At 38.8% G+C, this 26,707-nt stretch overlaps 1 protein-coding gene across 1 annotated transcript in view; it reads left to right on the top strand.

Annotated features, from left to right (window-relative positions):
• The window catches only part of CCDC7 (coiled-coil domain containing 7), a 196,693-nt gene that overhangs the window by 138,222 nt on the left and 31,764 nt on the right, over positions 1-26,707 (top strand). Inside the window, exons 23-27 of the mRNA XM_074357988.1 lie at positions 3,221-3,331; positions 7,137-7,247; positions 7,588-7,719; positions 11,000-11,104; positions 17,705-17,815. Of these exons, the coding sequence (XP_074214089.1) occupies positions 3,221-3,331; positions 7,137-7,247; positions 7,588-7,719; positions 11,000-11,104; positions 17,705-17,815 (570 nt within the window). The remainder of the gene's footprint in view (positions 1-3,220; positions 3,332-7,136; positions 7,248-7,587; positions 7,720-10,999; positions 11,105-17,704; positions 17,816-26,707) is intronic.

The following is a 26,707-nucleotide window of genomic DNA, read 5'->3' on the forward strand; positions in this document are numbered from 1 at the left end:
GGGGCGTCACAGTTTGGCTGTTAGCTGGGGACGTGCGCTGGGGTCCATGGCCACTGCCTGGCCTAGAGGTCTTCGGTGGGAAGTCCAGCAGCGTTCTCCTGAGAGTCCACTGTTGAGTAACCAGACCTAGAGACTTGGAGGGGTGGATCTTTAACCAGATCATCCTGGAGTGGGAGCCCTTTACCATCTTCAGGTCTGCTCAGTGGTCAGACAGTACTGACAGTACTGACCAAATGACAGACTGTCTTGTTGGTAGCTGCTTTTTCCATGCCTGGAAATCTGCCAGTTAAGATCCGGATGGTGCCGTGAGCCAGCTGACGTCACTCTGTAAGTAGGTTTAATTGGGCTGGGGAATCAGCATGGTTGGCCTGAATGGAACTGGAAATCTAAGTCTGGTTAAAGTTTGTATTATTCCTGTGCTCACTCCGTCCGCCACTTGAGAGACCAGTCAGGTGGTGCACGGAGACTTCAGAGCCTCTTCACGTGGTGATCCAGGTGTGTTTTTCAGGGGCAGGGACCTCACAGTGGGTGGGCTACCCTGTTGGCGCCAAAGCAGTACCCAACCAAGGAGTGAGGAAGGTCTCAGATGTGCGAGTCTTTCGTCCTCCTTTTCCTCTGCCCCCTTGGGCAGTATGGGGCTGTCAGGTTCTGCAGTGGGGTTCCACAGTGACAAACCCTACACTAAGTTGAGCAAGATCGCCCTCTTTTTCATGCTACCTGAGTTGCTAAGCAAAGCAATCCTCAGGACTCCACATGCTTTCTCATTTAAGTGTGAGTCTCAGTAACTCCCTGCATCAAAGGCTGTCCCTTAGTCCCAGGGGTGTGCTACAGCTAACGGCAGGCACTGGTGCCAGTCAGCATGCAGGGTCTGCAACGTTTTTGGACCCATCAGTAGCTATACAACTGCTTCCCTAGTTTTCTCACAGACCATCTGTTGAGTCTTCCATTTGACTTACTGAGCATCTTGGTTGGTGAATCAGGCTAAAGAGAAAGACAGTTGTTTTCCTTCAGAACTGAAAAGCTTATGGAAGCAACCCATTGACAGATGATTGGATTAAGAAGATTTTATACACACACACACACACTGTAGAATATTATTCAGCCATAAAAAGAATGAAATACTGCCATTTGCAGCAATGTGGGTGGACCTAGAGGATATTATATAGTGAAGTAAGTCAGACAGAGAAAGACAAATACTGTATGATATCACTTATGTGGAGTCTAAAAAATGGTACAAATGAATATATATACACACAAAACAAACAGACTCACAGATACAGAAAACACACTTGTTATCAAAAGGGAAACAGAAGAGGACAAAGACAAATTAGGGATATGAGATTGACAGATACAAACTGCTATGTATAAAATAGATAAGTAACAAGGATATACTGTATGGCATGGAAATATACCCATTCTCTTGTAATAACGTGTAATGGAATATAATCTGCAAAATACTGAATCACCATGCTGTATACTTGAAACTGACACAATATTGTGAATCAGATACATTTCAATTAAAAAAAGCACGTGTAAACAATGCGGTGGCTCTCTCGAGAGCCCCTCTAGTACTTCATGGGACTTGTTTACCTCACAGGCAAAGTGCCCTGTTGGTGTCCTGCAAGTCACCCAGTGGTGCCTCCCTGCCCACCAGTCCTGCCTCCTACTAGCACCTCTCAGAAAAGCATTGTGCTTCACGGACCAGCCTCCTTTTTGTACTAATTTGTGAGAGAGAGAGAGAGAGAGAGACAGAGAGAGAGAGAGAGAGAGAGAGAGAGAGAGAGAGAGAGAGAGAGAGAGAGAGAGAGGAGAGAGATACAAGTTTCTTGAGTTGGTCTAACAAGCCAAACAATTGTACAAAGTAACAATTAACCCTTATTTACCTATTGGTTTTTATTTTTAGTTCTATGAATTTGTGTTAGCGTAAAGTGAAAACTGGCACCTGTGCATGCATATTAGATGCCTGAAGATGTCAGTGACGCAGCCTCTCCTTGATCCACGTGCCCCCAGAGCACAGGCGGTGGTCCAGACAGGGGCGCCAGCTTCACTGCTGTTCTGTTCTAGCCCTTGGAGCAGCACTCGCCAAGGGCCGGACCCAGCAGTGCAGGCAGAGCTGAGGGATGGCCTCACAGCAGAAGGAACCCAGACAGAGGCTCTTGCTACGTTAGGGACCTTACGGCCGGGGGAGCTGGATTCTGAGCGTCATCAGCACATCTGCTCGTTTGCTCAGTCCTGTAATGCTTCTCAGACGGTTTCAGAATTGCTCAGCACACACCACTAGAAAAACCAACCAGGGTTTAAAGGATGTCATGATTTGTCTGCGGTCTGCCTCCCCACACGCCCGACCCTCCTGTCCGAGAGAGGGCTTGTGTTAAATGTTGCATTGATGGGTCACTGCTTTTATTTTCCCTTCAGCAGTTTCGTTTCATTTGCTTTCTTGTCTTCATCCCGTCTTCTTAGCCTTCTTGATTTAGGTTTATTTTGAAATATATAGAAATGAACCGAAAAGCTGTGCTTAGAGGGCTGCCTCCCCTCCCTTGGTCCTCCCTCTCGTTCTGGGGGTCACCAGGCTTGCTGTTCTGTGACGGCTTTCCTGTGTCTCCTCTATTTTTTCTGTCTTTCTCATTTCTTTTTTTTTCTTACCCAGAGAGTACAAGTTTGCCCCTTTTAAGTTTTCATTTTTTAACTTCCTATTATTTCTAGAAATTCCTCCAAGTCAGTTTATGGAGATCTACTTCACTGGGGTGATAGCCCTGTGTACAGCTATTTGTTCCACATTATTTACTGTACTTTGTATTATACCACAGTGCATAATATATACCTGATTTATTTAACTAATCTCTGCTTGAAAATTTATAGGTTTTGAATATTTTACAATTACAAGTATGTTATGAGTAACTCTGTACATAATCATTTTTGTTTTTAGTTCTATGAATATGTATTAGCCTAAAGTATAAATACCCTAAGAAAATTAGACTGTATATATGTTTATATATGTTTATATATATGTAAGACACCTAGAAATATTAGTGATACTCTCAACATAAATGCATTAAAAATGCTCTCACAATTTGTATGTCACATCTGACATTATGGTAATTTACTTATAACTTCATCAGAGTGAGAGAAAAATTTTGCTGTATGTCATCAATTTAAAATTCAAAGATTTCACAGTAGATCTGTTTTTCTGTTAAGCAACTAAACACATCTCTTTATGTAGCTCGTGACGACATTCCAGACAGAAACCCTGTGCTTAAGCCTCAGGACTCAGTGCTAAAGCTCCAAATGCAGGTACAGAAGCAAGTAACGTCCGGAAGGGGAAGACCTGATAGTAAGTATAACAATTAGAGGTGACTTAACATTTAGAAAAATTAATCAGATCTTTTTTCTTTAGTTCATGAATATGTATTTGACCATATAATTTATAGAAATCTTCCATTTTGATAGAAATGTGAATACCATAAAACAACTAGAGAACAAAAACCATGTAACATTTGGTTGGAGGCTATTTGCTGACGTGACTTCTGCGCTCGGTGCCCACCAAGGCGCGGTACCTACCAAGGCTCGGTAACTGGTCACTGGTCCTCCGGGAGGCGTTTGCGCTCAGCCCTCCGGGAGATCATGGGTCTCAAAGCCCAGCTGGGGCCTGGCTCGTGAGGCAGCTTTCCTTTGCCACAGGATCCAGTTGGCAGAGAGACGGCTGAGACCGTCGACTTAAAAGGCAGTGGATTCAGGGGGGCGAGGAACGGGTTGCCTGTGTAGCCAGCTGGAGGGTCTCCAGGGCATCATGGTGTCTTTTCGGTACTTGATTGACGGGTGCTGTCATCAGGGTGGCCACGCAGGGATCCATGAGGACCGGTAGCTGAACAGCCGCATCCACTGCTGGGCATCCTTCATACTTATTGGGGCTGAGAGCTCGAGCATGATAAAAACTTGGCAAATTGTTGCCTCTGGAGAGGGATATACTGTCCCTTCAAAGTTTATTCCGAGGACCTTCACGTGGGTCATAGGTGCTTGTGCCTTGTCCGTATTAATGTCCTAGATGTGTTGCTACATGTTGGTCGGAAGGGCGTCCAGCCTGGTTGGGCAGTACCCTTGTCTGGACCCACCAGGAGGGTGTTACCAGTGTTGTGGGAGGCTGGCACCCCGTCTGGGAGTGGGACTCCTTCCTGTTGTGGCCTCGTGGAAGGACATTATAGGTGCATCGCAGCCCATTAAGCATGAAGCTTGCTGACCGTGATCATTATGTGGACGGGGTGCTGCAGAGGGCATCTGTGATGTGAATGGCTTCACACCTGCTTCCCCGAGATCGGGCAGTAGCCTCCGTGGCCGTCACAGCGGCAGGCGGTGCCCGCGTCAAGGGCCGTGCTGCACTGATGAGCCACGGATGCCTCACTGAGTTTCCAGGGGCCTGAGGCCTTGGGCGAAGGTCAGATGTGAACCTGGGCTTCCTTAAGCACAGCAGTGAGGGCAGCTTTTTTTTTTTTTTTTTTTTTTCCAATTCCTGAGACAGCTGGTGCTGTTTTGAGAGACAGAGCGCTAGCACCAGCAGTGTGGTAGGTCTCCAGGCGTCCATACGCCCCACAGAGACGGTCCCGCCTGCAGCAGCTTCCTTCAGGGCTTGGAGTGCCTGCAGTCAGGGGTGCACACGACAGGGCACCAGCCACAGCAGTCCCTGCAGTGGGGGTCCCCCCTGCAGGAGTAGGGGGCTGCAGCTGCAGTCAGGTCTGGGTAGGGGCCTTGGTGGTGGTGTCTTCAGACAGGAAGCCAGAGAGCTTTAATTTCCCCCTCATTCACAAGCAAGGGGGCTTGGGGGTCACAGGCCCCTGTACACCATTGTCCAAAGGCCCAAGAAATGCAGTCGCCACCCCCACATCTGCTTTGAAATGTGACCCACGGCATAGGGCTTCCATTCCTCACTGTGGACGAAAGGACACTGGACGTTTCATTGTCTCATTTTCTTTAAGCCAGAAAGGCTGGGTAAAACTTGGGCGGGGGGGGCTCTCTGACCCCCCCCCCCGCCCGGGAGCTTACAGGGCGAAGCAGAAGGAACCGCCCTTGCGTTAGTTGTAGGGGTCCCTGCCGGGTGGCCCCGGAGCAGCTGCCACTTGGCCCCTAATGGCACCCTGTGTGGCCGTGAGCTCCCAGCTGCAGAGCCCAGTCGTCTCCTCTTTTGAGCTCCCATTGTGTGAAAACCAGACCTGGAGGTATATTTGGGAAAACCCTTACCTGGATCCCCCGGGAGTGTATGCTCATAGCATGGTGATTTTCATGTCGCTCTCTGTGACATTCCTTCTCTGCTGTTTTGGCAGGAGTCGCTTTTTTCCTGCCCAGGGATTTGTCAGTGACGGTCTGGATTATGTCACTGACGAATGGACAGACTTAGAAGGAGGTTTATTGAGCTTGATAACCAGCAGGGGGGACACCGGTGAGCTAGAGTCTCGTTAACAGCCTTCCCGTCCACGACTGTCACTGAGGCCTAGCAGTGTGGCTCACAGTGTGCTGTCACCTCTGGAAGCTCAGTCCAGACACGCATCTTAGTCCTCGGGAGCCCATGGTGGGGGGGGGCAGAGCTGTCAGAGCCCAGTGGTTCCCAGCTGGGGAAGAGGGGCTTGGCTGCTCCCCGCAGCCTCCTCGAGCCGACTTTCTGCTGTCAGGACACTCTTAAGGAGGGAGGGACTTTATAGCGACACAGCCCACAAGTTACACTGTCTCTCACTACCTGTAAGATTACCTCCTTGAAATCAGTGCCTTCTGTACTTTGCTTGCTTGCAAACCTTATGAATTAAGCAAATTATCAGACTAGAATTAGAAAGTATACAAAAGGAAGAAAAGGAAAGATGGTCACCTCCTTCACCGTGCAACCCGACCAGGTCTCTGAGGCTTCTTTACATCCTGGGCCTGCGGCCCCAGGGTCCTGTCCTCACTGCGCTAGGTCATGAGCGTCAGCAGCGTGCTGTGCTGTGGCCTGCCCGTCGTCGTCCGGGGCCTCGTTAACGTACAGCAGTTGCTGGGTGCGCTTAGCTTGCAGAGTACGCGGCAGGTTTTGTCCCGTCATCAGAGGACAGTAGCAGTAGCCAAGGAATCGCTTCCCTAGAGTTCCCAGAGCCCCTCTGTTTCATCTCTGATTGGACCCCCCGGGCATGTGGGCAGGGAGTCTGGGGCTGAACAGAAGGACCCCTGGTCCCCTGTCACCCAGAAGCTTCCATAAGCAGCCGGCTAGCACTCCCCAGAGGGCTGCACGGCACCCCTGACTCAGCGCTTCTGAGCCTCGCTGGTGTGGCTGGCCAGGCGTGCTGCTGCACCCTCAGCCTCTTGCAGTTGACCAGCTAGTGCTCCCCGAGAAGCCCGTAGACTTCCCTAGCATCTCCCCAAAGTGCCCTGGGGGATCTCCATGCTTTTTGCTTTTCCAGAAAGACATTGTGCTGAATTGGGCCACCCCACCTGCAGCCATCTGTCAGTGAGAAGGAGCTGCCAGTTGTGCAGGTGGTCTGTAAAGACACCGAACAGAACTGACAGTAACAGTTAAGCCTTTATTCAGCTACTGCAGTAATATAAGTGAGAGTCTAAACAGAAAAGGGCACCAGCTCCACCAGTGTTTCAGCCAGTCTGTCATCTTTACATGAAATGATGGCGTGCAAGCGTCCAGTGTATGAGTGCAGATGGGGAGGGAGTGTCTCACTCTGTGTACAGATACTTACGTCTGACGTAAACACCCTTGCCTCCTGTTGCAGCAGCACTTAGCTGCACCGGCGCATAGCTGGTGTGTGTGTGTCCAGCTTATTCCCCCAGTCTCCTGTGCTTGAACACTTGGATGGTTGTGAAGTGTGTTGCAGTTAGAGTGACCTTGTGTGCGGCATTTAAATTGCTTGTTCTGTTATTATGTATCAACCTGACATAAAAAGCCGGTGAAAGCTGAAGACCAGTATACAATGCATTTGCTGTTTAGGGTTATTTATGAAATAATGAGACTGCTTCAACATCATCCATTTTTATCTCAGATCTAGTATTATAATAATTTATTTTATAAAAATGAGAGAAAACGCTATTGAATACTTGTTATAAATTTGAAATCTGGAGATTTCACAATTGATGTGTCTCTCCGTTTAGTGGACTAACTGCATCTCTTTATAAAGGTTACTATGGAGCGCCAGATAAAGACCTTACGTTCGTGAATCAGGATTCAGTTTCAAAACCCCAAGTGCAAGTAAAGAAACAAATAACTTCCAAAGGGGAAAGACGCCACAGTAAGTACGATAATTAAAGGAAACTTCACATTTTTAAATGAAACTCATCAAAACACTTTTTTCCCCTTTGGTTCATGAATATGTATTTGAGCATATATTTTATAGAAATAAAAATAAATGACCTAAGGTGTGGATACCCTGAGATAATTAGAGAACCGAAGTAAACGCCATCATCCCTTTGGGTGGGTATTTGCATAGTCAGTAATTGCTAAGTAACAAGACACACACTTGTGAAAACTCTTCACCTGGTTTTTCTCACGTCACCTACCTGGAAAGAAAAATTGATGATGATTTGGCATATCCAGATGTTCCATTACACATGTATTTTTTTTCTACTTAGCATTTCCTCTTGAAAACCAGAAAAAGAACACGACAACACTTGGAAATCTCCCTCCTGAGAGGGAAGATTTATTTTCGAGGAACCAGTCTCAGGCTAAGAAACTTGGAGCTACCAGAAAGGAGGATCTGGATAGTAAGTAGTTAAATATAAATCTTACAGTTATTTCTAATTAAACCCAGATCACTGTTTTGTTTATGACTGTGTTTTCAACTCTCTGCTTCTGTAGCAATTATCGCCATGACCTTGGATCTTTGCTGATGATTTATCTGTTTCTGTTAGAATTCCTGAATTTGATGTGTTAAACCTCACACTTGGGGGATTTCTCTTATTTCTCCCTGTAGTTGTGGCAGGCTTTGGTTTATATCTTATGACACTCTCCTATTGACGTGCATATAAATTTTAAGTTGATAGTATTTTCAGGAGACAAGACATTTTGTCCTAATGAAGAGACTAACTCCATCATTTTTATAGTTTTTATTTATTTTCCTTTAAAACTGTCTTACCTGCTGTCAGTGTTTCTTCTGGTCGGTGTTTGCATGATACATTTTTTTCTGACCTTTAATTTTCCTGTATGTTTATGATTTTGCTGTATATCTTACAAAGAAACTTATAAGTATATGTATTTTAAAATTCAGCCTGATTGTTGTCTTTTAATTACCTCTCCTAATCATCTGCGGTTTAATTACGGATATTTTTGGGTGTAACTCCACCACTTTCTTGGCGCGCCCCATTTTTCCCGTCTGATATGTTTCTTTCACTCTTTCACCCTCTGTATTTTTTATTATTATATGTTTTTTTATTATTATATGTATTTTCCTCAGCCATGTTTGATACCAACAATTTTAAACTTTATTCAAAAGTATGAATATTGTAGGAAAACTAAATAATTCAAAACATTTATAATAGTGTTAATAATATTTCTAATTAATATATTTAATACTTCTGTATATCCAGAAAGTAACAAGACTGCATCTATATACACACATGTGAAAAGTGTATTCACGTGTTTACACTTCAGTTAGATGTGTTTGTTTACCGTTAAAAAGTGAGATAAAATATTTTCGGATAACGAACACGTGTTGTAAATCTAGAGGCTCCACCACAGATCTGGTTCTCTATCTAGTGCTTTTTAAGCCTTTCTTCCTGAAGCCCAGAAAACAGACGAGGCATCAGATGAAAAGCATTCTAATTATGAGTATATTCAATCATTTTACATTTTAATTGTTTTAAGGAGAGTTTTGTTTATGAATGTGTATCTGCTACAAGCTTACAGACATCTAAGTCAAATTTTATTGTTCTTTAAATTCCTGTTTCTTGGTTTTCTTGAATCGTGTTCACTCTGTCAGTTGTGGAGCAGTGTGTTCTGAACCCTCGCACTGTGACTGCGGTTTACCTGTTTCCTGTGGTATTGTCCTTTTCCTGCTAGTGTCTGTGTTGTTAGGTGCATGCAAATAAAGATGTTGGATATTCCATATGGACTCAACATTTCCTTTTTATGAAAGTCTGTCTTCAGTAAGACCTTTTGAATAAAACCCTGTCTTGTATGACATTGACATGGCTACGGCAGACTGTTTTGGTTGGTGTTTGCGCGGTACATCTTTTCCCACCTCTTTACTTTTCAGTTGCCTATATTCTTATAATTCAGTGATCTCTCTTATAAATAAATGATAGTTAAACTGTTCATAAATCTTGTATGACTGTCTTTGTCTATCCCTACAACCTGTAATCCACTTAAAATTATTGTGCTTATTAATACATTTGGATTTAAATATTTCCTTTTTTGGGTGCTTTCTGTTTTTCTTCCTGATCCAGGTTTCTTTCTATTTTCTTTCCTTATTTTGGAATTATTACTTTTTAATCAGTCTAACTTTTAAATTAGTCGTGTATGTTGTTAAAAATTTTAAAGTATTTTTAAAATGTGAATACCCTTAGTAAGATAAAGTCTATAATTACAACTTTCTAAGTGTATTATGAAGCAACAAGAATCCTCCATAGTTTCAGGAAAGCACTCTGGTGATTTTTATAGTTACTTTCATAATCTGTTTTGAAAATGCACCAGAGGGTTTTTATGGGGGGGAAGACGAGGCAGGAGAAGGGGGTAGGATGATCTGATCATTTGTTTAAATTGTGTGTGTTTGCTTAAATTGTTACAAAACTGGAAGGAAAGTTTGAGTTGTTTTTGGTATGAATTAATAATCCAGAGGTTTCACAACGCAGCTATTTGACTTTCTGTTGGAGTAAGAGCCTCTACTGTAGCTGAGAAAATGGATGAAAAATCAGATGAAAATCTTTCACCTAAAGATGCAGTTTAAACCTTAAAAAGCTCATCTCTAAGACACTTGGAACTGCCAGAGAAGTGAGACTTGGTAGTATGTATAATTATTAAGAATATTGTATAATTATTTTTAACTAAATTTCTTTCTTTAGTTTTTGAATATTCAATCACGTACATGCTATATGCTGTATCATGTATACACGTGTGCACACATGCACCTAACATATAAAACGTGTGTGTGCACGTACGTTCTCCATTAGGTGAAGTTGATGTGTTGTTTTTACCGTCTTAATTTCATTGAAGCCCTACGCTTATTTTATCATTTGTGAGAAACGTACGTTATACTCAACTACTTTGAGTGTTTGTTTCTCCATTACTCTCTGTAGTTCTGTCAGTTTTAGTTTTATGTTTCCAAAGTTTTTGTATCATAGGGAAAATACACAGATACATATGTATTACATACAGATTATAGGTAATGAACATACACGTTTAAAACTGTTATATATTCTTAGTGAACTGAAACCCGTCTCTGTGATGGACACTTCGTAGTAGCTTTTTGTGCCTTTTGTCTCTTGTGCCTTATGTTAGCTCAGTATCTGTCTTTATGTAACTATTTGCATAAAATAATTTTTCATCATTTTACTTTAACCTTTTTATATTGTTTTGACTTAACTGTATATGATTAGTTATTTTTTAATCCAGTGCAACAATCTTTGTGCTTTAATGGAGCATTTAATACATTTACCTTTATGGGAAGTATGGGTATTTGAGAAGTAAGTGTATCATCACTTGTATTTTCTGTCTTTCTTACCTAATCTGTTTTTGAATCTTCTTCTAAATTTATTTTGAATGTATTATTTATCATTTCTTTTTTTCTCACCCATATCAGTTACGAAAATACTGAATTGAATCCTAAAATGTGAATGCCTTGTAAAACTATTCTTTTGAAAAGCACTTCCATTATTTCGACACTTCACGTACTCACTTTGTAATTCACTTTCTCAATAATGTGGTATTTGACTTTGTTTCAAAACATGAGAAGGAATATTCCTGGATAATTAACAGGTATTTGAATTACAGAGGATTTTCAATAAATGCAGTTTTCTGTTTAATGGATTAAAAACATCTTTCTTGTAGCTCAGAAAGCGGCACTAAATCTCTTAACCGAGGAGGAAGTGGAATTGTCAAAAAACCAGCCTCAGACTAAGAAACTTTGGCCTGTCGAAATGGAAACACTAAGTAGTAAGTATGATAAATTTCAATATCATCGATTTATTTTTAGTTGAAGTGAGCATAGAACCCCTCTGTCTTAGATTTATGAACGTTGAAGCACATCTTTTGTGTACATCTGTCAGATCACATTTGTTTACTATGGTGATCAGTGCTTCTTTAATTTCGTTGAAGTTCTGTTTGTTCATTTTGTGTTACCAAGATGTTACAGTCTCCCACTGTGATGGTAGATTTCTTATGTTTCCTGGTAGTTTTGCCAGATTTGTTCATATATTTGAAAATGATGTTATTTCATGGGTACAAGTTATACTTGTTAGACTTACCTGGTAGACATGAGCCTTTGTCTCTGTAAAAGTACACTCTTTATCTCTAAAAACACCTTTTTTGCCTTAATGTTTATTTTGTCTGATAATAGTATAACTATTTGCTTTCTTGTGGTAAGTGTTTGCACAGTCTTTTATAAACAGTTCAGACAGAAGTTCATGGTGTCTGTACGGTTTCAGTAATTTTTTCATAATGATCCTAAACCACAAGAAAGTTCAATGGCTTTTTTCTTCATTCATTGTGTCCAAACCGCTTAGCACCCATTGGGTACTGACTGCATAACTTTTGTGGGAACATCGATTTTCAGCACTGTTAGGTAAATACTGAGGGGCACGATTGCTGGACCATATGGTAGAACTGTGTTTACCTTTGTAGGAAATTGCCAAACCGTCTTCAAAGTGGCTGTAGTGTATTGTGTTCGCACCAGCTACACACCAGTGTTTCCATTGCTCCACATCCCTGACATCATTTGTTGTGCCCAGCATTTAGATTTCGCTATAGGTGTGTAGTGGTATCTCGTCTGAATTTGCGATTCCCTGTGAACATCTTTTCATATGTTTATTTGCTGTCTAAGTGACTTCTTTGGTAAGATATTTGTTCAGTCTTTGCCTATGTTGTAATTGGGTTGTTTGTTTTCTGATTGTCAGGGTTTAAGAGTTCTTTGTGTATTTTGGATAACAGTTGTTTATCAGATGTGTTCTGCAAATACTTCCTTCCCGCCCGCAGCTTGTGTTATCATTCTCTTAACAGTGTCTTTCACAGAGCAGAAGTTGCGTGCATGTGTTTGTTTTCTTAAAAATGATGTCTATGGGATTTCAAAATGTAGACTAGATAAACAAGATTGTAAACTGTGTAGCACAGGGAAGTATATGCAGGATCTTGTGGTGGCTCACAGCGGAAGAGAATGTGACAGTGAATGTATGTATGTTCATGTATAACTGAAAAATTGTGCTCTACACTGGAATTTGACACAACATTGTAAAATGACTATAACTCAATAAAAAATGTTGAACTTAAAAGAAATGATGTCTAACTTACCAGGTTTTTTTTTTTTTTTTCGGGGGCAGGGGGAAGATTGTGCTTTTGGTGTTGTGTCTACAAAGTCAACACCAAACTGAAGATCACCTAGACATTCACCTGTTATCTTCCAGGAGGTTTAGAGTTTTGCATGTTCCATTTGGGTCTGTGCCCCATTCTGTGTTAGTTTTGGTAAGGTGACGAGTCTGTGTCTAGATTCACCTTTTTCGTGTCAGTACTATTAACTGAAAAGACTGTTGTTTCTCCTTGAATAGCCTTTGCCTTTTTGTCAGAGATCATCGACCACATTTGTGTAGGTCTGTGTCTCTTTGTTCTGTTACAGTCGACCTATTCCTCTGTTCTTTCACCAGCTGTCTTGGTTTCTGTAACTCTGTAGGAAGTCTTGAAGTTGGGTAGCATCAGTCCTCTGACCTTATTTTTCTTCAGTTTATTGAGAGTTTTATCATGAATGGGTTTTGGGGTTTTTTTTTTAATGCTTTTCTGCTTTGCTGATCATATAATTTTTTCTTTAGTCTGTTGATGTGATGGATTATATTAATTGATTTTTGAATACTGAATCAGCATTCCATACCTGGAATAAATCCTACTTGGTCATGGTATGTAATTATTTTTAGACACTCAATTTACAAATATTTTGTTAGCTAATGTGGGTATTTTGCTAGCTAATGTGGGTATTTTGCTTTTCCATATAAACTTTAGAATCAGTTTCTCCAAAACTCACAAAAATAGCTTATTGGAATTTTGATTGTGATTGCATTGAATCAAGTTGGAAAGAGCTGACAGCTTTTCAATATTGAGCCTTTCTATCCATGAACATGGAACATCTCTACATTAAATCTTTGATGTCTCTCTTACATTTGTTAGATTTATACTTAGATATTTCATTTTTGGTGCTAATATGAATGCTGTTGTGTTTAACTTCAAATTCCACTTGTTCATTGCTGGTATATAGGAAATCAGTTGACTTTTATGTATTGACCTGTATCTGGAAAACTTATTATAACAGCTTATAATTCCAGGTGTTCCGTTGCTGTTGTTGATCCACAAAAAAAGTTCTGCTTATTTTTCTCAATTTATATACCTTTATTCCCTTTTCTTGACTTACTACATTAGCTGGGACTTCGAGTGTGAGATTGCACAGGAGTGATGAGAAGGGGCATCCTTGACTTATTCAAGACCTGAGAGGCAAAGCATTTAGTTTCTTACCATTAAGTGTGATGTTATCTGTTGATTTTTTTTGGTAGATGTTCTTTATCAGATTGAGGAAGTTCCCCACTATTCTTAGTTTATTGAGAGTTTTATCATGAATGGGTTTTGGGTTTTGTTTTTTTTAATGCTTTTCTGCTTCGCTGATCATATAATTTTTTCTTTAGTCTGTTGATGTGATGGATTGTATTAATTGATTTTTGAATACTGAATCAGCATTCCATACCTGGAATAAATCCTACTTGGTCATGGTATATAATTATTTTTAGACACTCAATTTACAAATATTTTGTTCAGGATTTTTGCATCTTATTTGTGAAGTATATTTTCTGTATTGTAATATCTTTGTCTAGCTTTGGCATTAGAGTAATGTAGCTTAAATCTATCGTGGTCTTAGTGTGTACTTCATACATTTTCTATTCTATTAAATTTTCTAAGGTATGGATTTTCAGCCTGCTGTATCTGTCAATTACTGATAAGATGATATTGAAAGCTGCAAATATAATAATAGATTAGTCTCTTTCTCCCTGCAGTTCTGTTTTTGCCTCATGTATTTTGTTGCTCTGTTGTAAGGTGCATGCTCATTAAGAATTGTTATGTTTTCTGTGGTATTGACCCCTGTATTATTATGTAGTGCTCTTTTTATCCCTGGTAATTTTCCTTGCTCTGAAGTCTGCCTTGTCTCATATTAATATAGCTTCTCCAGCTTTACTTTGATTGGTGTTAGCATAATATGTTTCTCCATCCCTCTATTTTTAGTCTACCTTATCTTTATATTTAAAGTGAGTTTCTTATAGACAACGTATAGTTGGGTTAGTTTATTTATTGACCCTGACAATCTTTTTAAATTGATATTAGACCATTTAATTAGACCATTCACATTTAGAGTGATTATTGATATATTTGATTTAATATTAACCGTATTTGTAACTATTTTCTCTTCAATGCCCAAGTACTTTATTTTTCATCTTCCACTCTTCTCCTACCTTCTCTGCCTTTAATCACATATTTAATATGATTCCATATTCTTTCCTTTCTTAGCATATCAATTACACTTCTTTAAAATTTTTTTTTAGTGATTGTCTTAGAATTTGCAGTATACATTTACAACTAATTGAAAGCCACTTTCAAATAACACTGTGCCACTTCATGAGTAGTATAGGTAATCTGATAATTATAATCCCAATTCCTTCTTCCTGCTCCTTTTAACATTTTTGTCATTCATTCATTCATTTTATTTCCCTATAAGCTATAATCACTGAATACATTGTTTCTATTATTATTATGAATAAACTGTTACCTGTTATATCAACCAAGTTTGAGGAAAAAAATGTTCTATTACTTACGTTCATTTATTTCTTCTCTAATGCCATTCCTCTCTTTATGTAAATCTACATTTCTGATTTGTATCATATTCCTTCTCTCTGAAGAACTTCTTTTAACATTTTCTTGCAATTGCAAGCCTATTGGCAATACATTTCTTCATTTCTTTTTTTAAATCTGAGAAAGTCATTGTATCTCAGTTTTGGAGGATAATTTTTCAGGATACAGAATTCTAGATTGGTTGATTTTGTTTTTCTTTCAACACCTTAAATATTTCTCTCCATTCTCTACTTGCTAGCGTAATTTGATGAGAAGTACAAGATATTTTTACCCTCTGTAGATAAGGTATTTTTGTATTTTGTTTTTGTTTTGCTCTGGAATCTTTCAAGATTTTCTCTTTGACTTTGATTTTCTGCAATTTGAGTATGATATGTATAGGTGTAGACTTTTTAGTATTTATCCTTTTTTGGTGTTCTCTGAGTTTCTGTGATCAATGGTTTGATGTCTGTCATTAATTTTTGAAAACTCTCAGCCAATATTTCTTCTGTTGCATTGTTTCTCCTTTTGATATTCTCATTATGTGTATATCACACCTTTTGTAATTGTCCAAAAGATCTCTAATACTCTGTTCCTTTTTTTTTCCATTAATTTTCTCTTTTCTTTTCAGTTTGGGGAGTGTTTAGTGTCATCTCTTGAAGCTCACTGATTTTTTCCTTGACTATGTCCAATCTAATGATGAGGACATCAAAGCATTCTATGTTTTTGTTGTAGTATTGTTGATTTGTAACATTTTCTTTTGATTTTTTTTCTTAGAGATTCCAAATGATCTCTGCTTACCTTACCCTTCTGTTTTTGCATGTTGCATCTTTTTCTGTGAGAGCTCTTAGCATATTAATTATTTGAAACACCCAGTATGATAATTCTAAAATCTCTGTCATACGAGTCTGGTGCTGATAGTCTTCAGACTGGTTTTTGACATTTAGCATGCCTTGCATTTGTTGTTGTGGTTGTTGTTGCTCTCTAGAATAATTCAAGCCTTCTGTTTCTTTACTGATTTTACTTATATTTATTTATTTTTCTTTACTGATTTTCTGTCTAGATGATCCGTCCATTATTGTAAATGGATTATTAAAGTCTCCTATTATTGATTTGCTATTTCTCTCTTCAGATCTGTCCATGTTTGCTTTATATGTTTAGGTGATCATTTGTTGGGTGCATATATATTTTAACTTGTTACATCCTCCTGTTTAATTGATCCTTTCATCATTATGTAATAACCTTCTTTTTGTGTTTTGGGAGGGTTTTCTATTAGTCTTTTTTTGTCTGACATGAGTATAGCTACCTCTGATATCCTTTGATTACCATTTGCTTGACATATCTTTTCCCATCCCTTCCTTTTCAGCCTATGTATGTCCTTAAGTCTAAACTGGATCTTTTGTTAATAGCATGTAATAGCATCTTATTTTTTATCCATTCTCCAATCTATGTGTTTTGATTGAAGACTATAATTTATTTATATTTAAAGTAATTTTGATAGTTAAGGACTTAGTATTGCCATTTTATTAGTTGTTTTCTGTCTCTCTTGTAGTTGTGAGGTGTCTGCTTAGAAATCCACTGTAATCTTATGGGGGGTTCTCTTGTATGCAGTAAGTTTTTTGCTGCTTTCAGAACTCTTTCTTCGTCTTTTAGCTTTGACAACTTAATTATATGTTTCAGCATAGACTTCTTTGGGTTCAGTCTATTTTCAGTCTTTCGAGATCCATGAGTTTGGATGTCAAGTTCCCTCCTCAGATTTCGAAAGTGTTAAGCCATTATTTCTTTAAATATGCTTCCTGTGCTTTTCTCATTCTCTTCTCCTTCTGGAACGCCTGTCTTGTGTGTAACTGTTCAGTTGATGGCATCTCTTAAGTCCTGTAGGCTTTCTTCACTCTTTTCCTTTTTGTTGTTCTACTGGGTAGTTTCAAATTACCTGTGTTTGAGCTCAGTGATTTCTTTTTCCTTTGCTGATCAAGTCTGCTTACTGAAAGCTTTCTATTAAATTCTTTGGTTAGTCATTGTGTTCTTCAGCTCCAGAATTTGTTTGGTTCTTTTATCTGGATTCTATCTCTTGTTGAACTTCTCATTTTGTATATGTATTGTTTTCCTGATTTTATTTAATTGTATATTTGTGTTCTCTTGTAGCTCATTGAGCAGCTTTAAGATGATTTTGAGTTTTCATCATATTAAAAAAATGTATATGACAGATCTATACTGACAGATCTGTATGGTTAGTCATGTAAGAAATATTAGCCGAAGATCATCATAATTTCTGCCTCATATATTTACCATACCAGCTTTACCAGAACTAGACAATTGTTAACATAATAATGATTCATAATTCTAGTTTACTTTATAATTTTGATAGGAATATCTTTTGGTGCTTCACCATAAATCAAGGTGTTAACTTTTGGATTGAGACAGAAATATATTCTGTACTAAGCAAATGAATGCCTAGGAGTGAATTGATAATTCTGCTTTTTCACAGAGTTTTATCAAGCATAAACATTAAACTCTGTTAAATGAACTTCTGGCATTCACTAAGTAATCACTTTTTTCTTCTTACCTGACGTAGTATGAAAGAATATTTTCCTAACCTTCTTGGAATTAGGCCCCAATAGATAGTCTCAGTTGTGTTTCCTGTGTTTAATTTACTGAAAGTTCTCTTTATCTTGATTGATGAAGATGTGGATGAACTCTCAGATGAGACTTTTACACTTAACGATGTAGAATCAGCTGCAGGATACAAGGATCAAATTCAAACAAGTGGAGTTTACCTCTTGGAAAGACTGGGAGGTATGTATGATATTGACATTTAAACATAGTTGTCATAAAACACTTGACAATTTAAAAATACATTTAAGTGTACAGCTACTTTATGTTCTTAGGTGAATATTTTCCTGAAGTTAAATGTTTTAGAACACACTTTACCAAAACTTGGATTTCTGCGGAACTTGTAAATGCTTTAATGCTATTAGCACCCCTCACTACTTCTCATGGTCTTTATTATTCTAATTCTTATAGTATATTTCTTAAATTTATTGAGGAAGAAACTCTACCTTTCTCATTTTTTGGAATATTGTTTCATAGAGAACAAGTTTAGGAAATATTTTTCATGGAATCTTATAGAGCTATTATGGTTACTTCATTTTTAAAGGTAAGACATTTAGCCAGCATTCACATTTCAGTTCTTGTCAAGTATCATTATCTGCTAAAACGTATTTGTTGTTATTCAGTACACCTGTTCTTGATACTGTAATCTGGTTTCAAGAAGGGAAAAGGAGCATTCATTCTTTACTGGATCTTGCTTTTGATATTGCTCTGTATTTTCTATTGTAATTCTTGATATTGGTATATTTTTTGGTGTATATTTTAAATAAATTTATTTATCTATTTTTTTCTATTTGCTTCAAAAATGGATTTGAGGAAAAATGGAGATTATCAGAAGGACTAGAAAATTTTTATTTGGATTTTTAACTTAGTATAATAGACAATTTAATCTATCTTTGAGCATCTTATGAACCAAATAAAACCCAGGTGTTTTAGATTCCGTTACTTTTATTTTCAAATATGGAAAGGTATAAGAATTAATGTAATGAACACTGGTGTGTCTGTTTCCAGCTTAACAAATATAACGTGTCTTTCGTATTTTAAGTCCTCCCTCTATTCTTCGCACATCACTGCTTCCTGCTGTTCTGAGTGTGGTGTTTGTCGTTGCAGTGCATTTCTTTACACTTGCATCAGGGGTGCTTTCGTCTGTAAAGGGTTTGTGCTGTTGGTTGTTTATAGTTGTGCTGTACGTCTTCTTAGGCAACTTGCTTTTTTGGTTCAACATCACTGTTGATAATTGTAGTTCTTGTTCATTTGGTTTTATTGCCGATTACCCTTCATAATGTGAGTGGGCATGTTTCCTCAGTTAAAGACCTTAAGAGAAAAAAAACTGAAGTCTTCTAGAGAGGAAGGAATTCTGCCTCCATACTGCCTTAGACTTAAGACTGAAACATTGATTCCTGCCAGAATTTCCAGCCTGCAATCCAGCCGTATAGATTTTGGACTTGTCAACCCCCACAATTGATGAGCCAATTCCTTAAAATCTCTTTCTCTTTCTCCTCTGGAGAGCCCAACCTGGTACAGATTTTGGAAGAGAATCTCAAGGATGAATTTTCCAAATTGGTTCTGGGTTTTTTTAAGTTAGTTTTCTAATCTGATTAGTTTTAAATGCACAGATGACTATTTCCAGCAGTAAAGAGAACACTGATGGTTCATGGTTTGATGTTGCAAGAGAAATCTACCAAAAATCACCATTGACTTCTCATAATCAAATAATTACGATGTAGGCTTCTGGGTGACCATCTCTTTGATACTTTAGAACATTTTTGTCAAACTAATGAATATAATGAGGTTGACTGGTTGCTCCTGATTGTGCTGGACAAGATGGGGGAAAGTAAACGGCGAGCTCAGGTGGGAGTCACATTCCCAGCTCAAGCACCACATAAATGACTGGAAAGCTTCTATGTCTACTGCGAAAGGAACTCGCATCTCCTGCAGCTGCAGGGCTGAGATTGCTGAAAACCAAATCTAGTGTCTTCTTGAAAGTGGCTGAATTATAAAACACACTGAATTCCAACCTTACAGAGTTTCTGCTATTAAGATGAGAACTTTGATTGGAAAGGAGTGGGATCTTGAAAAGTGGAGTGGTGATACATGGGAAGATAGCGATGAAGCCAGGGACACTGACACTTGAATCCTGCTGAGTCTTCCTTGTCCTTACAAGAAGGCTTCCCACCTTTGTATGATGAGATTAAGCTTTGACTGAGGAAACTGTAATCGCCTCCTTTGAGGTGGTCACCATGCAAGACACTCCTGATTTTCCTCAAGACTCATCCCATCTCTCCTCTTTGCTTCTCGACCTGTAACTAGGCTCAAGTTTCAGCAGACCTCTGAACATGAAGTACAAGGTGTGATCTATGAGGAGGCATGCTGCACTCCAAAAGAACTGTATTCTTTTTTCCAATTGATAACAGTTAGAAATCTTGGAAATATGTGTAGGAATTGATACTAAGGGTGTAATATAATGGTGAAGGAACATAAAGTTTGATCACATCAATTTTTTTATATAGACCCAATAAGAAGAAATTCTGCATTTAATGTTGCATCTTGGAAGGTTAGAAAGTGCTTTAACAGTTTTTTCGTTTGGCGGAAACATGGAACAAAAAGTGTCCCACAGTAAATGAAATTAAAATGCAGAGCTAAAGTAAACCAAGGAACCTATTTTCACCTCTAGTATAAAAGTTAAAAAAAATTTTAAATAACTGTGGCTACAATGATTTGTTATTGGATGCACAATGTAAAAAGATATGAAGTGTGACATCAGTAGCATAAAATGTGGGAGGTGAAGAAAAATGTAAAGTTTCTGTATGTGATTGAAGTAAGTTGTTACCAGCTTACAATAGACTATGTCTGTAACATGTAGTATGTGAGCCTCATGGCAACCACAAAGAAAATATTTGTGGTAAAAACATGTGTAAGGAGAAAGGAATGAAAGCATATCACTACAAAAAATAAATCACCGCAGAAGACAGCAAGAGAGGAAGAAAGGAACAAAGGAACTAAAAGAAACATTAACAAAACGAAAATAACAAGATCTTACCTATCAGTAATTACTCAGAAACAGTGAATGGGTGAATGGATTAAAAAGAAAAATCCAACAGTAGGCTACCTCCAAGAGACCTGCTTTAGCTTTAAGGAAATTTATAGGCCCAAAGTGAAGGGACAGAACAAGATATTCCATGTAAACGACAACCAGAAGAGAGCAGGAGTGGCTGTACTTGTATCACATAAAACAGAGTTTCAGTCAAAATTGGTCCAAAGAGACAAAGGAGGTCACTATATAGTGATAAAGGGGTCAGTTCAACAAGAAGATACAATTTTGTGTGTATATCTATACATATACACACATAATTATATCCTTTTGTTGAATAAGATATGTATGATTATTTAGATGCTCCAGTGTTGAGAACATTAGAACATCTCAGTAAAGCAAATATTAGCATAACTGAAGGGAGAAATACACAGCAATACAATAATAGTAGGGTTGTTCAGTGCCCCACTTCCAACATTATAGATCATCTAGACAAAATTAAAACACAATAGACCTGAATAACATTATAGACCAGAGGTTCCTAAAAGACATCGTAACATTCCATCCAACCTGACGTGAATACACATTCTTATTCTCAAGCTCACACAGAAAATTTTCCACAATAGATCATATACAGGACTACAAAGAAAATCAACAAAATTAAGAGGATTGGAATTATGTCACGCACCTTTAACAAGAATGCTGTGAAACTAGAAATCAATAACAGGGAGAAAATGGAAAATGTTACAGATACATGGAATTAAACAGCAGACTCCTGAACAGCCAGTCTGTCAAAGAAGAAACCAAAAAGGAAATCAGAATGCATCTTGAGACAAATGAAAATGAAAAATAATGTGCTGATGAGATACAGCAAAGTGGTTCTAAGAGGGAAATTTACAGCAATAAATCCTACACTAAGATAAAAGGAAGCTCTCATGTCAATAGCCTAAGTATACGTAAAGGAATTAGAGAAGGAAGAATAACCCCCAAGTTAGCAGTAGGAAGAAAATAATAGACTAAAGCAAAAATAAATGAAGTAGAGACTAGAAAGATAATAGAAAAATATCAGTGAAACAAAGAGTTGATTATTTGAAAAGATAAACAACATTGGAAATCCTTTAGGTAGACTAACAAAAAACAAACAAACAAAAGGACTCAAATTTATAACTGAAAGAGGAAACAATACTGACCAGTAGAATACTGCGCACCAAGGGAGCAGGTGCTGTTCATTGGTTACTAAGTTCAGGGGAGGACTCTGAGCACTTTTGCCCATTTCCTCTTGGTATCAGAATTGCTAATGAAAACACAATACAGTCGAACACTGGGTGAAACAATTTCTGCTTACATGAGAAGAGCCAGAGCAAGGTGAGCCTCAGTACTGTCGGTCCCCACGGTTAGCAGGGCTCTCCCCGGGGCCAGTGGAAGGCGACTTGCCTATGCACGCTCCTCCTGTGCCACAGAGGAAGAGCCCTCCTCCTGCCCCACGGGAGACAGAGAAGACAGTGGGGCAGATTCCACAAGACCCAGAATCTCCGCACGTGAACGAGAGCACGCACACTCACTGAGTGTGAAACAAGGAAAGATTTCCCCCACACAAGGTGATCAGTTTGACAGAGTCTGTGTGTGTTCTTTATCTCTTGGTAAAAAGTGTTCCCAGCCCCAGGCTTGTTCTTACGTGGGCAAGTAGGAGCTCAAAGACCGCATGCATGAGACCACGTTTCCCCCAAATTACAGCTGAACGTCACAGAAATACAGAAGATCATAATAGACTATATGAACATCAGTACACTGGATAACCCAGAAAAAATGGATCAATTCCTAGAAACGTAAAACCTATAAAGATTGAATCATGAAACTGTGAAAGAAATATCTGAATTACTTTTCTGTACACCTGAAACGAACAACATATTAAATCAACTATACTTCAATAAAAAAGAAAATGACAGTCCAGTATCCATGGTGACCATAAATACCAAAATCCTCAATAAAATGCTATCAAAGTAAATTCAATAGTATAAGATTATACACTGTAATCAAGTGGGAATCATTCAGAATGCAAGGATGGTCTAACATTTACAAGCCAGTAAATGTGCTTGATCACTACATTAACAAAATGAAGGACGAAAATCATATGATCATCCCAAGAGATGCAGAAAAAAAAGCATTTGACGAAAACCAGCATTTATTCATGATCAAAACCCAACAAAGTGGTACAGGAGAATCATAGTCAACATCCTAAGGGCCATATATGACAAACCCACAGCTAGTAATATAGTCAACTGTGAAAAGCTGAAAGGTTTTCACCTGATGTTAGAAATGAGACCAGGTGCCCACTCTCTCCACTCCTAGTCAGCAAAATAATGGAAGTCCTAGCTGAAAGCAGTGAGCCACAGGAAAGAGAGAAGAGGCATCCGGGTCAGAAAGGAAGAGGCAGAAGTAGCTGTTTGCAGATGGCGTGGTGGTGTGTGTGGGAGGCCCCCGAGACACCACCAAGACCTTTCAGAAGAAAAAAGAGTTTTCAGTGAAGTTTCAGGATACAGATCAATATAGAAAAATGAGTTGTGTTTCTGTACACTAGCAAAGAATGAAAGAAAAAACTACCTGGAAAAGAGAAAAATCTCATTTAAAATAGCATCAAAACAATAAATTACTTAGGAATAAATTTAGCCAAGGCGGTGAAAATCTGTATACTAGAAACTGTAAGATTTTGATGAAAAAAAAATGGTTTGGGTCACAAGTAAATGGAACAATATCCTGTGTTTGTGGGGTAGAAGAATTAAATATTGTTAAAAAGTGCATACCTCCCAAAACATTGATAGATATAATGCAGTCTCTATCAAAATTCCAGCAGCATTTCAACAGAAATTGAAATGCTATTCTATATTTTGTGTGGAACTGAAAGACCCCAAACAGCCAAAGCATCCCGAGAAAGAAGAGCAGACCTGGAGACATAGCACCTCCTGATTGCAGACTGCATCCTGCGAAGATGCTGCCATCATGACTGTGTGGTGCTGGCATAAAAACAGACACAGTGATGAATGGAACAGAGTCGAGAGTCCAGAAGTAAACCTGGGCATATAAGGTAAACTAATACTTCACAAGGGAGCCAAGAATACCCAGTGGGGAAAGGTAGTCTCTTAAATTAATGTGCTGGGAAAATTGGGTATCTACCTGCGAAAGAATGAAATTGATCCCTCAGCCTATACATGACACAAAAGTCAACTTGAAATGGATTAAAATATGCAACATATGACCAAAAACCATAAATTTTCTAGAAGAAAACATAGAGGAAAAGCCCCTTGACAGTGGGGTCCTGGCAGTGAGGTTTTTTTGGGGGGGGATATGACTACAAAAGCAAAAACAAGTAGGACAACATCAAACCAAAATACTTCTGCACAGCGAAAGGAACAACCCACAAAATGAAGAGGCGCCCTACAGTAAAGGAGAAAATATGTGCAAATTACATATTGGGTAAGATATCAATATCCAAAATGTAAAGAACTTACACAACTCAATAGTAAAATCTCTAAAAATCCAATTGAAAAATGGGCAGATGATCTAAACAGACATTTCCCAAAGAAAACATACAAATGGCCAGCAGGTACATAAAAAGATGCACACATTCTTTAAAAATTTTCTCCAGCTTTGTTGAGATATAATTGACATATAACATTATGTAAGTTTAAGGTTTACCATGTGATGATTTGATACACACTTACATTGCAAAATGAATTCCACAGAAAGATAAACATGTCTGTCACCTCACATAATTTTTTTTTTTTGGAGTAAAACTTTTAAGTTCTATTCTCTAGGAAACTTTGAAGTATAGTACAACATTGTTGACTACAGTCACCATACTGTATCTCTTACTCTTATAACTAGAAGTTTAGGACCCTTTAATTTCCCCATTTTCCCCATCCTTGGGTCCCTGGCAAACAGCAGTCTACTCGGTGTGTTTCTGTGCGTTTGGGACTTTCTAGGTTCCACATAAAAGTGAGGTCATACAGTACTTGTCTTTCTCTGTCAAACATTTCACTGAGCATAGTATCGTCGAGGTCCATCATGTTGTCACAAATGGCAAGATTTCCTTATCTATATGGTTGGATAATATTCCCTTCTATATATATATATACACACCATGTTTCTTTCATCCACCGTCTGTTGAAAGGCACCTAGATTGTTCCCGTATCTTGGCTATTGTGATTAATGCTATAACGAATGTGGGAGTGCAGATCTCTCTCCAAGATTCTGACTTAGTTTCCTTCAGATACATATCCAGAAGTGGGAGTGCTGAATCGTGTGGCAGTTTCATTTTTAATTTTTTGAGAAACCGCCATGTGTTTCTCGCTGGCAGTACTAATTTACATTCCCACCAGAAGCACACAAGGGTTCCCTTTTCTCCATGTCCTCGCCAACACTTATCACTCGTCCTTTTTTGTTGTTGTTTTTGATAAGGCAAGGCTGAGTTTATTGCTCACAGTGATGGGAGGAAACACTCCGCAGGGCCTGCATACCTCCCAAAGTGGGAGGCCAAGCTGTGGTTTTTACTTATAAGCTTTTGCACAGAAAAGATAAATAGAAACAAAACAGGAAGGTAACCTACGGAATAGGAGAAAGTATTTGCAAATAATAATATATAATATCTATTATTATTAATATTATTATTATTAATATTAATATATATAATAATAATATATAAACAGCTCATATACCCTAATAACTAAAAAACAAACAACCCAATCCAAAAATTGGCAGAAGACCTATATAAGCATTTCTCGAGTGAAGGCGTATAAATGGCCAACAGGCACATGAAAAAATGGTCAATATTGCTAATTATCAGAGAAATGCAAATCAAAACTGCAATTGAAGTATCACCTCACACCAGTCAGAATGGCCATCATTGAAAAGTCCACAAATGACAAATGCTGGAGATGCTGTGGAGGAAAGGGAGCCCTCCTGCACTGCTGGTGGGAATGCAGTTTGGTGCAGCCACTGTGGAAAACAGTGTGGAGGTTCCTCAAAAGACTAGGAATAGACTTACCATGTGATTCAGCAATCCCACTCCTAGGCATACATCTGGAGGAAGCTCTCATTTTAAAAGATACGTGCACCCCAGTGTTTGCAGCAGCACTATACACAATAGCCAAAACATGCAGACAACCGAAATGTCCATCGGCAGATGACTGGATACAGGAGCTGTGGTATATTTATACAATGGAGTACTACTCAGCCATAAGAAAGAATAGAATGATGCCATTTGCAGCAACATGGATGGAACTTGGAGATTGTCATTCTAAGTGAAGTAAACCAGAAAGAGAAAGAAAAATACCATATGATGTTACTTATATGTGGAATCTAAAACCTTGACACAAATGAACTCATTTACAAAACAGAAAGAGACTCCCAGACATAGAAAACTCATGGTTACCAAGGGGGAAGGGGGTGGGAAGGGATAAATTGGGAGTTTGAGATTCACAGATACTATTATATGTAAACTAAACAAACAACAAGTATAGTAACCTGTGGTGAACAATAATATGAAAAGGAATGTATGTGTGTAACACATGTGACTGAAACCTTATGCTGTGCACCAGAAATTTGACAACATGGTGAACTGACTATACTTCAAATAAAAAACAAAGAAAAATGGCACTGATGGACTTGCTCCGTGCATGGTTGCCACACACCTTCAGTTTGCAAAGAGCAGTATCTGTGACGTGCAGTAAAGTGCGGTGTGCCTGTGCCCTCGCCTTGCATCTGCCGCTCGTGCTACTGCGCGTCAGGTTACGGTGCACTCACGTCACATGCCCAGTCCCAGAGGACATTTGAGTTCGCTTGCTGGAGAATAAGTTTTGGAGTCTAAAAGAACAAAATTCATTTCAAGCTCCTGCACTTAACAGCACTGTGTGACCTTTGAAAGTATGCATAATCTCTCTAAACTCTACTTCCCCCATCTGTTCAATGAGAATAAAAATACCTACTTCCTAGAATTCTTGTGAGGATTAAATGAGATAATATGTGAAAAATGCTCGTTATCATGGCTGGCC

Source organism: Camelus bactrianus, chromosome 35 (genome assembly GCF_048773025.1).
Source record: "Camelus bactrianus isolate YW-2024 breed Bactrian camel chromosome 35, ASM4877302v1, whole genome shotgun sequence".
Classification (NCBI taxonomy): domain Eukaryota; kingdom Metazoa; phylum Chordata; class Mammalia; order Artiodactyla; family Camelidae; genus Camelus; species Camelus bactrianus.